The following is a 14,002-nucleotide window of genomic DNA, read 5'->3' as shown; positions in this document are numbered from 1 at the left end:
TCTACATACACACCCTCCCCCCACCCCCCCACACACACCTTCAAGCATACAGAGCAACCTAATGCAGATCACACCAAGACAAACATCCACTATGATCCAAACAAACACCACCATGATCCACACAACACCACCATGATCCACACACTTTGATCCACACACACCATGATCCACACAAACACCACCATGATCCACACACCATGATCCACACACCACCACCATGATCCACACACTATGATCCACACAAACACCATGATCCACACACTATGATCCACACAAACACCATGATCCACACACTATGATCCACACAAACACCATGATCCACACACTATGATCCACACAAACACCATGATCCACACACCACCACCATGATCCACACACTATGATCCACACAAACACCATGATCCACACACTATGATCCACACAAACACCATGATCCACACACTATGATCCACATACCACCACCATGATCCACACACTATGATCCACACAAACACCATGATCCACACACTATGATCCACACAAACACCACCATGATCCACACACTATGATCCACACAAACACCACCATGATCCACACAAACACCACCATGATCCACACAAACACCACCATGATCCACACAACACCACCGTGATCCACACAACACCACCGTGATCCACACAACACCACCATGATCCACACAAACACCAACATCAACATGATCCACACAAACACCACCATGATCCACACAAACACCACCATGATCCACACAAACACCACAGTGATCCACACAACACCACCGTGATCCACACAACACCACCATGATCCACACAAACACCAACATGATCCACACACTATGATCCACACAAACACCACGATCCACACAAACACTATGATCCACACAAACACCACCATGATCCACACATGATGATCCACACGAACACCAACATGATCCACATAAATACCACCATGATTTACACACAACATCCACCCACCATGATCCACACATGATGATCCACACGAACACCAACATGATCCACATAAATACCACCATGATTTACACACAACATCCACCCACCATGATCCACACATGATGATCCACACGAACACCAACATGATCCACATAAATACCACCATGATTTACACACAACATCCACCCACCATGATCCACACATGATGATCCACACGAACACCAACATGATCCACATAAACAGCACCATGATTTACACACAACATCCACCCACCATGATCCACACATGATGATCCACACGAACACCACCATGATTTACACACAACATCCACCCACCATGATCCACACATGATGATCCACACGAACACCACCATGATTTACACACAACATCCACCCACCATGATCCACACAAACATGATATAAATACAAAACCACCATGATCTGTGCAACATGATCTATACACCCACACACCACAATCCACAGAAACACCACCATGATCCAAATGTACACATAACCATGATCCATATGCACCATGATGAATTAACAAACCATGACCCACACACACACATACAGCATGTTCCACACACACCATGGTGCACTCACACGCTTTGATCCACACACACACACGCACTGTGATCCACAAAAGTCATGATCGACACAAACACCTTAATTCATTCACCACGATCCACAGAAAACACCACAATCCAAACACCACGGTCCACAAAACCCATTCATGATCCACACAAAACATACCGTGATCCCCACACCAAGATCCACGCAAACACCGACCTAGATCCACACAGACGCACAACATGATGCACACACCACACCAACACTCACCGTGATCAACAGCGTCAGTCTGCCAGTGGTGAGCCGTGGCGGCCGCCAGCCCCGCGGACTTGGCGTAGTAACTGCTGAGGTTCTCCCCCTCCTCCCCCACGGACTCCATGTCATCGTCGGCAGAGGACACCGAGGACACCGCCGTGCGCTTCAAGCGCTTGTGAGGGTTGGTGGGAGGGGTGATGGCCGCCGTCTGGCCATTGGGGTGTGCGGGGTGCATGGCCACGATGGAGGGAGGGCCGGGGTCCTGGGTGTGGGGGCTGTAGGTGTAGTAACTGCTGGGGCTGTCCAACCCTCCCTGACCCCCAACCAGGGTGTGGGCCCCGTTCTGGGGCACCATGATGGACGCTGCACACGTCACACACATCATAAATATACACGACATTACACACACACCTCACACACATCATATATATACACGACATTACACACACACATCACAAATATCATATATATACACGACATTACACACACACATCACACATATCATATATATACATGACATAACACACACACCTCACACACATCATATATATACATGACATTACACACACGTCACACATATCATAGATATGCACGACATTACACACACACGTCACACATATCATAGATATACATGACATTACACACACACGTCACACATATCATAGATATACATGACATTACACACACACATCACACATATCATATATATATATATATACATGACATTACACACACACGTCACACACATCATATATATATATATATATATATATATATATATATATATATATATATATATATATATATATATACACACACACACACACACATGACATTACACACACATCTCACACACACACACACTCACACATGACATTACACACACACCGCCTCACACACATCATATATATACATGACATTACACACACACCTCACACATATCATATATATATATATATATATATATATATATATATATATATATATATATATACATGACATTACACACACACCTCACACATATCATATATATACATGACATTACACACACTCACACACATCAAATTAATACATGACATCACACACTCACAACACACATGTTGCCGATTACACATATATATATATATCATATGCACATTACACACACACACACACATCATACATACATTTCATACCATGCACACATCATGAACACACTTCACACACATTACACACACATCATTCACACACAAACAGTAATACACAAGTCACACATACCACATGCACATCACACATACACATCACATATATTGCATACACACATATCACATACACTCATCATACACACATCACACACACAAGCATCACAAACACACATCACCTGCCATACCTGAACAACACATCCAATTACAAATCGAATCCATCCGGTATGTGAGGTGGAGTTGGACCTGTGACACCTCAACAACACACACACACACATCTAGCAGCTACTCACTTCTTGTGATTCTGAGCAGTTCTTGGGAAGAAAAGACTCCTGTTGCAGTTATACTGTCATTGCCGGACACACCGGAATGGATGTTGCCTGGGACTGCACACACACAACACACACATGCAGCACATACACAAACAACCCCCTCCCCCAACACACCCACCCACCCACCCACAGAGAAACAGAACAAAATGGTCATGCTGCTGTTCATGGTCACATCACAATATCCACAAACTCTCCATCCAAAAACGGCCATGCTGCTGTTCATGGTCACATCGCAATGCTGTTCATGGTCACATCGCAATGCTGTTCATGGTCACATCACAATGCTGTTCATGGTCACATCACAATATCCACAAACTCTCCATCCAAAAACGGCCATGCTGCTGTTCATGGTCACATCACAATGCTGTTCATGGTCACATCACAATATCCACAAACTCTCCATCCAAAAACGGCCATGCTGCTGTTCATGGTCACATCGCAATGCTGTTCATGGTCACATCGCAATGCTGTTCATGGTCACATCACAATGCTGTTCATGGTCACATCGCAATGCTGTTCATGGTCACATCACAATATCCACAAAAACTCCATCCAAAAATGGCCATGCTGTTCATGGTCACATCGCAATGCTGTTCATGGTCACATCGCAATGCTGTTCATGGTCACATCACAATGCTGTTCATGGTCACATCACAATGCTGTTCATGGTCACATCACAATATCCACAAACTCTCCATCCAAAAACGGCCATGCTGCTGTTCATGGTCACATCAAAATATCCACAAACTCTCCATCCAAAACTTTTCAAACCAGAAAAACTTCAAAAAGTGACAACATTCTGACAAGTTAAAAAAGTTAAGTAAACTCCTTTAGCAAACACGGAGAAAACCTTTCAGTGCCTGCATGAGGTGTGAGTCATGTGCAGTATATATCAAATTAACGTCAGCCACTGAATCCCCGTGCCACAGTGTAATCACTGTGAAGACTTCACTTTTCCATGCTTCATCCTGACACTACCGTCAGCCCACCCAAGCTGGCTGCAGCATGTACACTGACGTCCATTTTACACCACTGTCAACAAAACCCTCTGTCTCTTCTTCACACTGTCAACTGTCTCACCCACATCAACAACAGCTAAGACTCTAAATCCATATCATTTACTTACGATGTTACATTCAACTTCAGAGACTATACTCATATAACATTATAAAGATCACTTCATGTTCAATGTACACATGAAATAGTTCCAACTTTTAACAGAAATAATATTCTCTAGAAGAGCTAACTTCACAAGCATCAAATTAAAAAAAAAGATATGTTTGACAACATGGCCAGTGTTCAGATTTCATCAGGATAAGAAACAAAGGTATTTATACCAAAAATATGTGTTTTTAGACAGCAAACTTTCCAAAACAATAGTTTTAATGGCATGAAACAAAATGGTCAAGATTCTGGTTCACATAAGGGCATTCTGGATATGTCCCTTCTGCAAAGTTTGCAGCACTTCAGAAACAACAGCACACAACAACACAGGTTTGAACACTGGGGCCACAAGGACACCTATAGAAACACACAACATAGGTTTGAACACTGGGGCCACAAGGACACCTATAGAAACACACAACATAGGTTTGAACACTGGGGCCACAAGGACACCTATAGAAACACACAACATATGTTTGAACACTGGGGCCACAAGGACACCTACAGAAACACAACACAGATCTGAACACTGGGGCCACCAGGACACCTATAGAAACACACAACATATGTTTGAACACTGGGGCCACCAGGACACCTATAGAAACACACAACATATGTTTGAACACTGGGGCCACCAGGACACCTATAGAAACACACAAGATATGTTTGAACACTGGGGCCACAAGGACACCTACAGAAACACAACACAGATCTGAACACTGGGGCCACAAGGACACCTACAGAAACACAACACAGATCTGAACACTGGGGCCACCAGGACACCTACAGAAACACACAACACAGGTTTGAACACTGAGGCCACAAGGACACCTATAGAAACACACAACACAGGTTTGAACACTGAGGCCACAAGGACACCTATAGAAACACATAACACTGGTTTGAACACTGAGGCCACAAGGACACCTATAGAAACACAACACAGGTTTGAACACTGGGGCCACAAGGACACCTATAGAAACACACAACACTGGTTTGAACACTGGGGCCACCAGGGCACCTATAGAAACACATAACACTGGTTTGAACACTGAGGCCACAAGGACACCTACAGAAACACACAACATAGGTTTGAACAATGAGGCCACAAGGACACCTATAGAAACACACAACATAGGTTTGAACACTGAGGCCACAAGGACACCTACAGAAACACACAACACAGGTTTGAACACTGAGGCCACAAGGACACCTATAGAAACACACAACACAGGTTTGAACACTGGGGCCACAAGGACACCTATAGAAACACATAACACTGGTTTGAACACTGAGGCCACAAGGACACCTATAGAAACACACAACACAGGTTTGAACACTGAGGCCACAAGGACACCTATAGAAACACACAACACAGGTTTGAACACTGGGGCCACAAGGACACCTATAGAAACACACAACACAGGTTTGAACACTGAGGCCACAAGGACACCTACAGAAACACACAACATAGGTTTGAACACTGAGGCCACAAGGACACCTATAGAAACACACAACACAGGTTTGAACACTGGGGCCACAAGGACACCTACAGAAACACACAACATAGGTTTGAACACTGAGGCCACAAGGACACCTATAGAAACACACAACATAGGTTTGAACACTGGGGCCACAAGGACACCTACAGAAACACACAACATAGGTTTGAACACTGAGGCCACAAGGACACCTATAGAAACACACAACACAGGTTTGAACACTGGGGCCACAAGAACACCTATAGAAACACACAACATAGGTTTGAACACTGGGGCCACAAGGACACCTACAGAACACAGGTTTGAACACTGGGGCCACAAGGACACCTACAGAAACACACAACACAGGTTTGAACACTGAGGCCACAAGGACACCTATAGAAACACACAACACAGGTTTGAACACTGAGGCCACAAGGACACCTATAGAAACACACAACATAGGTTTGAACACTGAGGCCACAAGGACACCTACAGAACACAGGTTTGAACACTGAGGCCACAAGGACACCTATAGAAACACACAACACAGGTTTGAACACTGAGGCCACAAGGACACCTACAGAACACAGGTTTGAACACTGAGGCCACAAGAACACCTATAGAAACACACAACACAGGTTTGAACACTGGGGCCACCAGGACACCTATAGAAACACACAACATAGGTTTGAACACTGGGGCCACAAGGACACCTACAGAAACACACAACACAGGTTTGAACACTGAGGCCACAAGGACACCTATAGAAACACAACACAGGTTTGAACACTGAGGCCACAAGAACACCTACAGAAACACACAACATAGGTTTGAACACTGAGGCCACAAGAACACCTACAGAAACACACAACACAGGTTTGAACACTGAGGCCACAAGGACACCTATAGAAACACACAACATAGGTTTGAACACTGAGGCCACAAGAACACCTACAGAACACACAACACAGGTTTGAACACTGAGGCCACAAGGACACCTACAGAACACAGGTTTGAACACTGAGGCCACAAGGACACCTATAGAAACACACAACACAGGTTTGAACACTGAGGCCACAAGGACACCTATAGAAACACACAACACAGGTTTGAACACTGAGGCCACAAGGACACCTATAGAAACACACAACACAGGTTTGAACACTGGGGCCACAAGGACACCTACAGAAACACAACACAGATCTGAACACCTCGGCCACAAGGAACCCTACAGAAACACACAACACAGGTTTGAACACTGAGGCCACAAGGACACCTATAGAAACACACAACACAGGTTTGAACACTGAGGCCACAAGGACACCTACAGAAACACACAACACAGGTTTGAACACTGAGGCCACAAGGACACCTATAGAAACACACAACATAGGTTTGAACACTGAGGCCACAAGGAACCCTACAGAAACACACAACATAGGTTTGAACACTGAGACCACAAGGACACCTATAGAAACACACAACACAGGTTTGAACACTGAGGCCACAAGGACACCTATAGAAACACACAACACAGGTTTGAACACTGAGGCCACCAGGGCACCTACAGAAACACACAACACAGATTTGAACACTGAGGCCACAAGGACACCTACAGAAACACACAACACAGATTTGAACACTGAGGCCACAAGGACACCTACAGAAACACAACACATATCTGAACACCTAGGCCACAAGGAACCCTACAGAAACACAACACAGATCTGAACACCAAGGCCACAAGGAACCCTACAGAAACACAACACATATCTGAACACCTAGGCCACAAGGAACCCTACAGAAACACAACACATATCTGAACACCTAGGCCACAAGGAACCCTACAGAAACACACAACACAGGTTTGAACACTGAGGCCACAAGGACACCTATAGAAACACACAACACAGATCTGAACACCTAGGCCACAAGGAACCCTACAGAAACACAACACAGATCTGAACACCTAGGCCACAAGGAACCCTATAGAAACACACAACACAGGTTTGAACACTGAGGCCACAAGGAACCCTACAGAAACACAACACATATCTGAACACCTCGGCCACAAGGAACCCTACAGAAACACAACACAGATCTGAACAGGCCACAAGGAACCCTACAGAAACACAACACAGATCTGAACACCTAGGCCACAAGGAACCCTACAGAAACACAACACATATCTGAACACCTAGGCCACAAGGAACCCTACAGAAACACAACACAGATCTGAACACCTAGGCCACAAGGAACCCTACAGAAACACAACACAGATCTGAACACCTAGGCCACAAGGAACCCTACAGAAACACACACACAACAACAGGCCACAAGGACACCTACCCTTGATGTCTGGGTCACCGTTGATGGACAGCTCTCCATAATCCATTCTGGGGTCTGGCACTGGGGAAAAAAACACACCACTGCCAAATAAAATCCACAAAACATACACACATGCACATGATATATATACGCATATACTCAAGCATGTACACACACACACACACACACACACACACACACACACACAAGAATCACACAACAAGAACAACGGATCAGTGATCTACATTAGTTTGAAGAAGTGGGTTTTCAGGGAAGACTTGGTTGAAGAAGAGTGCCTGATATAAAGACAGCTGGGCTTTGAAGAGAGACAGTACGCAAACCAATGGATTTTTTTCTGACAGAAGAGATGCAAGTAAGACGAGTATCAGAAGAAAAATGGAGCTGATGGATGGTTATATTTGCAAGACATCTTATGGCAAGGCCATAAATAGATGAAAAGCAGATAGGTGCAAGTTTGTAGTTGATTTTGTATTGAATAGGTAGCCAGTGAAGAGACTGTAAGAGACCAGTGACATGTTTCTATCCAGTGACCTGCAGTCCATCCTGATGACACTGTTCTGGACTTCAGAGCTTTTCATGACGGTACTTAGGTGAATCACCCAGGAGACCGTAACAATAATCAAGCCTGGACAAGACCAATGAACAGACCAGTGTTCTTGTAGCTTCACTGGAAAGGAAGCATTAAATGGAACTGATTTTTCAGATTTCCAGTTAGGTTGCCTTACATTAGTTATAGATATTGGATAAACGCCACTTGAATGGAAAAGTGGGATCAAATGTAACACTGGGATTACTGACTGATGAAGAAAAGGCAATACTGTCAGTGCCAATGTAGACAGAAGCAGGAAGAGAAGGGTTATTCTGAAATTCAGAAGGAGAAAGGAGATTGGTTTCTGTCTTCTCTTTGTTGAATTGTAGTTTGTTCAGTGTCATCCACTGTTTTAAGTCTGTAATACAGTTTTGGGTGAACATGCTGTTAAGAAATGGAACCTGATTTCTGACGCTGGATGTCGTCAGCAAAACTGTTGTGTAACAGTTAATGTTGATTGATCATGCCAGATACACGTCCCACGTACAAAACAAAACAGAACTAGTCTAAGCACAGAACTCGATGGGACCCCAACGTCCTGCGGTGTTGCAGATCAGTAAAAGCCATTACAGATCTATATCGTCTGGGATCTGATGCAAACATTTTAAACCAATCTAAGACTGTGCCAGAAATACTGAAAGAGTTCTGATGTCTGGACAGACAGATGTCATGGTCAATAGTATCAAAAGCTGCAGAGAGATCTAAAAGGGACAGAAGAGAAATTCTGTCATCACCAAGGTTGAGGAGAAGATCGTTTACGACTGAGCAGGGCGGCCTCCTTGACAGCCACCAGGCAACACTACACACTGCACAGACTCTGGATTCTACAGCTCTAGGAAATACATCCACAACCTTGCAACACTACACACTGCACAGACACTGGATTCTACATCTCTTGGAAATACATCCAAAACCTTGCTGCACTACACACTGCACAGACACTGGATTCTACATCTCTTGGAAATACATCCAAAACCTTGCTGCACTACACACTGCACAGACACTGGATTCTACATCTCTTGGAAATACATCCAAAACCTTGCAACACTACACACTGCACAGACACTGGATTCTACATCTCTTGGAAATACATCCACAACCTTGCAACACTACACACTGCACAGACACTGGATTCTACATCTCTTGGAAATACATCCAAAACCTTGCAACACTACACACTGCACAGACACTGGATTCTACATCTCTTGGAAATACATCCACAACCTTGCAACACTACACACTGCACAGACACTGGATTCTACATCTCTTGGAAATACATCCACAACCTTGCAACACTACACACTGCACAGACTCTGGATTCTACATCTCTTGGAAATACATCCACAACCTTGCTGCACTACACACTGCACAGACACTGGATTCTACATCTCTTGGAAATACATCCACAACCTTGCTGCACTACACACTGCACAGACTCTGGATTCTACATCTCTTGGAAATACATCCACAACCTTGCTGCACTACACACTGCACAGACTCTGGATTCTACATCTCTTGGAAATACATCCACAACCTTGCAGCACTACACACTGCACAGACACTGGATTCTACATCTCTTGGAAATACATCCAAAACCTTGCTGCACTACACACTGCACAGACACTGGATTCTACATCTCTTGGAAATACATCCAAAACCTTGCCGCACTAACAATGACACCTCTTGATATAAATTGAAAATGTGGCCAAACACACCATGATACATCTCTTGGAAATGCATCCACAACCTCGCCACACAAACTATCACACATCTCCAAGGAATACATTCACAACCTTGCCACACAAATGATCACACATCTCTAGGGAATACATCCACAACCTTGCCACACAAACAATCACACATCTACAAGGAATACATCCACAACCTCGCCACACAAACTATCACACATCTCCAAGGAATACATTCACAACCTTGCCACAAATGATCACACATCTCTAGGGAATACATCCACAACCTTGCCACACAAACAATCACACATCTATAAGGAATACATCCACAACCTTGCCACACAAACTATCACACATCTCCAAGGACTACATCCACAACCTCGCCACACAAACTATCACACATCTCCAAGGACTACATCCACAACCTCGCCACACAAACTATCACACATCTATTGGGAATACATTCACAACCTCGCCACACAAACTATCACACATTTCCAAGGACTACATCCACAACCTCGCCACACAAACTATCACACATCTACTGGGAATACATTCACTACCTCGCCACACAAACTATCACACATCTATTGGGAATACATTCACAACCTCGCCACACAAACTATCACACATCTATTGGGAATACATTCACAACTTCGCCACACAAACGATCACACATTTCCAAAGAATACATTCACAACTTCGCCACACAAACTATCACACATCGATTGGGAATACATTCACTACCTCACCACACAAACAATCACACATCTCCAAGGAATACATTCACTACCTCGCCACACAAACAATCACACATCTCCAAGGAATACATTCACAACCTCGCCACACAAACTATCACACATCGATTGGGAATACATTCACTACCTCACCACACAAACTATCACACATCTCCAAGGAATACATTCACAACTTCGCCACACAAACAATCACACATCTCCAAGGAATACATTCACAACCTCGCCACACAAACTATCACACATCTATAAGGAATACATTCACAACTTCGCCACACAAACGATCACACATCTCCAAAGAATACATTCACAACTTCGCCACACAAACGATCACACATTTCCAAGGAATACATTCACAACCTCGCCACACAAACTATCACACATCTCTAGGGAATACATCCACAACCTCACCACACAAACTATCACACATCTCTAGGGAATACATCCACAACCTCGCCACACAAACTATCACACATCTCATGGGAACACATCAGAACCCTGCTCCCTAAACCAAACTGTCACACATATCACGGGGAACATGTCCAAAACTTGCCACACTATCACTTCTAGCAGAGCTTTTGCAGTGTCGCAGAAGAATCAGTCTTTGAAAATTAAACTCAGGTAAACAATCTTCCCAAAATACATGAAGTAATGCTTTTCTCAGACATGTGTCTTGCTTTCAAGTGTAATGTATTATTTTACTTTCAACTGCAATGTACACCATCCGTACCGTCTGATGAATAATTGGATAGGAGACTGGTAGCAACAATAACTACAGATTCTGCAGGCAATGTGTGTTTACTACCAAGACGTATGATTGAAAGAAGGTAGTGAGAAAAGCATACAGTAATGTGCAATGTTCATTCCGCCTGTGGGACAATTTGAGAGGAGACTGACTGCACTATCTGCTACAGATTCTGCAGGTAATGTGTGTGTGTGTGTGTGTTTACTACCAAGATATGTTGGCTGCACTATCTGCTACAGATTCTGCAGGTAATGTGTGTGTGTGTTTACTACCAAGACATGTTGGCTGCACTATCTGCTACAGATTGTGCAGGTAATGTGTGTGTGTGTTCACTACCAAGACATGTTGGCTGCACTATCTGCTACAGATTCTGCAGGTAATGTGTGTGTGTGTTTACTACCAAGACATGTATTGAATGAAGGGAGGCAACGATAAGTGTAGCGGAGACTCACCATAACTGTGTATGAAATTAGCGAGGTAGAGGTCGATCTCCCGCACGGACACACTGATGTGGTGCGGGTTGACGCACAGGTTGGGGTGCATACAGCTGTGAGCCTTTTCCAGTCTCTCCCCATCCGTGCTCTCCAGGGGGATGGCCTTGAAGAGAATCACCATCACCAGGTCCAGGCGCCACACCTTGTCCGCCTGTCGCAGGCAGTCGATGCGCCGCATCTTGCCCTTCTGGTCAGGGTTGCTGAGCACACACACCGAGGGCCCCTTGCCCGTGATGCTGAGCACAAAGTCCTCCCGACACTCCTGAGTGATGTCCTTACGAAGTTTGGCCAGCAGCCGTGACGCCCACTTCTGTTTCACCTCCCCCTTCTCCATCTGACACATGACGCAAAGCCCTTGTTGGACACACTGATATACACTATACCACATATGTTGATGAACTCACCCCCCAGCCCCCCCCCCCCCCCTCCCCAAACCCCCGATCCCCCCATCCACAAACAAAGCATCAAATGCCTGACCTTCTCATGAACCTAACATGGCGATCAGACCTTGAGAGTGTACCCCAGCTTTGAGAAAAGAATCAACTTAAAAATAAATGGAAAGAAACAATCAGGCAAAAAAACAAAAAAAACCCTCAAAAAACCTGATAAAAAGTACAGTAAAATGAAAGATACCTAGAAGTCTTAGAAATATTTCATTTTACTGTAAGGCAAATAAATGAAAACACACACACACCACACGCACATACACACCACACATGCAAGATGCATGGACACCAAGGCTCAACCCTCAACCGATACATATATATACATGTACTACACGCACACATGCACACACACACACAAAACACACAAAACATGCACTCCAGCTCCCATCACAAACACACACACACACACACACACACACACACGTCAACACTAACTATTCAGTGTCAGCACACAAGGCTTGTTGGTCATTTACACTGACTTATCAGAGTCAATACGCCACGCTTGTTCATCAACACTAACTAATCAATGTCGATACACAAGGATCATTCATCAACACAAACTAATCAATGTCGATACACAAGGATCGTTCATCAACACAAACTAATCAATGTTGATACACAAGGGTCGTCATCAACACTAATCAATGTCGATACACAAGGATCGTTCATCAACACAAACTAATCAATGTCGATACACAAGGGTCGTCATCAACACTAATCAATGTCGATACACAAGGATCGTTCATCAACACAAACTAATCAATGTCGATACACAAGGATCGTTCATCAACACAAACTAATCAATGTCGATACACAAGGGTCGTCATCAACACAAACTAATCAATGTCGATACACAAGGGTCGTCATCAACACTAACTAATCAATGTCGATACACAAGGGTCGTCATCAACACTAACTAATCAATGTCGATACACAAGGGTCGTCATCAACACTAATCAATGTCGATACACAAGGGTCGTCATCAACACTAACTAATCAATGTC

At 44.2% G+C, this 14,002-nt stretch overlaps 1 protein-coding gene across 4 annotated transcripts in view; it reads right to left on the bottom strand.

The window, feature by feature from the left end:
• The window catches only part of LOC143294983 (nuclear factor 1 A-type-like), a 55,508-nt gene that overhangs the window by 23,737 nt on the left and 17,769 nt on the right, over window positions 1-14,002 (bottom strand). For all 4 annotated transcript variants that reach the window (XM_076606511.1, XM_076606512.1, XM_076606513.1 and 1 more), the window contains exons 3-6: window positions 12,511-12,886; window positions 8,282-8,341; window positions 3,246-3,338; window positions 1,787-2,134 (exon numbers count right to left, since the gene is read on the bottom strand). In XM_076606511.1, the coding sequence (XP_076462626.1) occupies window positions 1,787-2,134; window positions 3,246-3,338; window positions 8,282-8,341; window positions 12,511-12,886 (877 nt within the window). The remainder of the gene's footprint in view (window positions 1-1,786; window positions 2,135-3,245; window positions 3,339-8,281; window positions 8,342-12,510; window positions 12,887-14,002) is intronic.

Source organism: Babylonia areolata, chromosome 20 (genome assembly GCF_041734735.1).
Source record: "Babylonia areolata isolate BAREFJ2019XMU chromosome 20, ASM4173473v1, whole genome shotgun sequence".
In the NCBI taxonomy this organism is placed as follows: domain Eukaryota; kingdom Metazoa; phylum Mollusca; class Gastropoda; order Neogastropoda; family Buccinidae; genus Babylonia; species Babylonia areolata.
The sequence above is the reverse complement of the archived record's forward strand: the minus strand, read 5'-3'. Positions and strand labels throughout refer to the sequence as shown.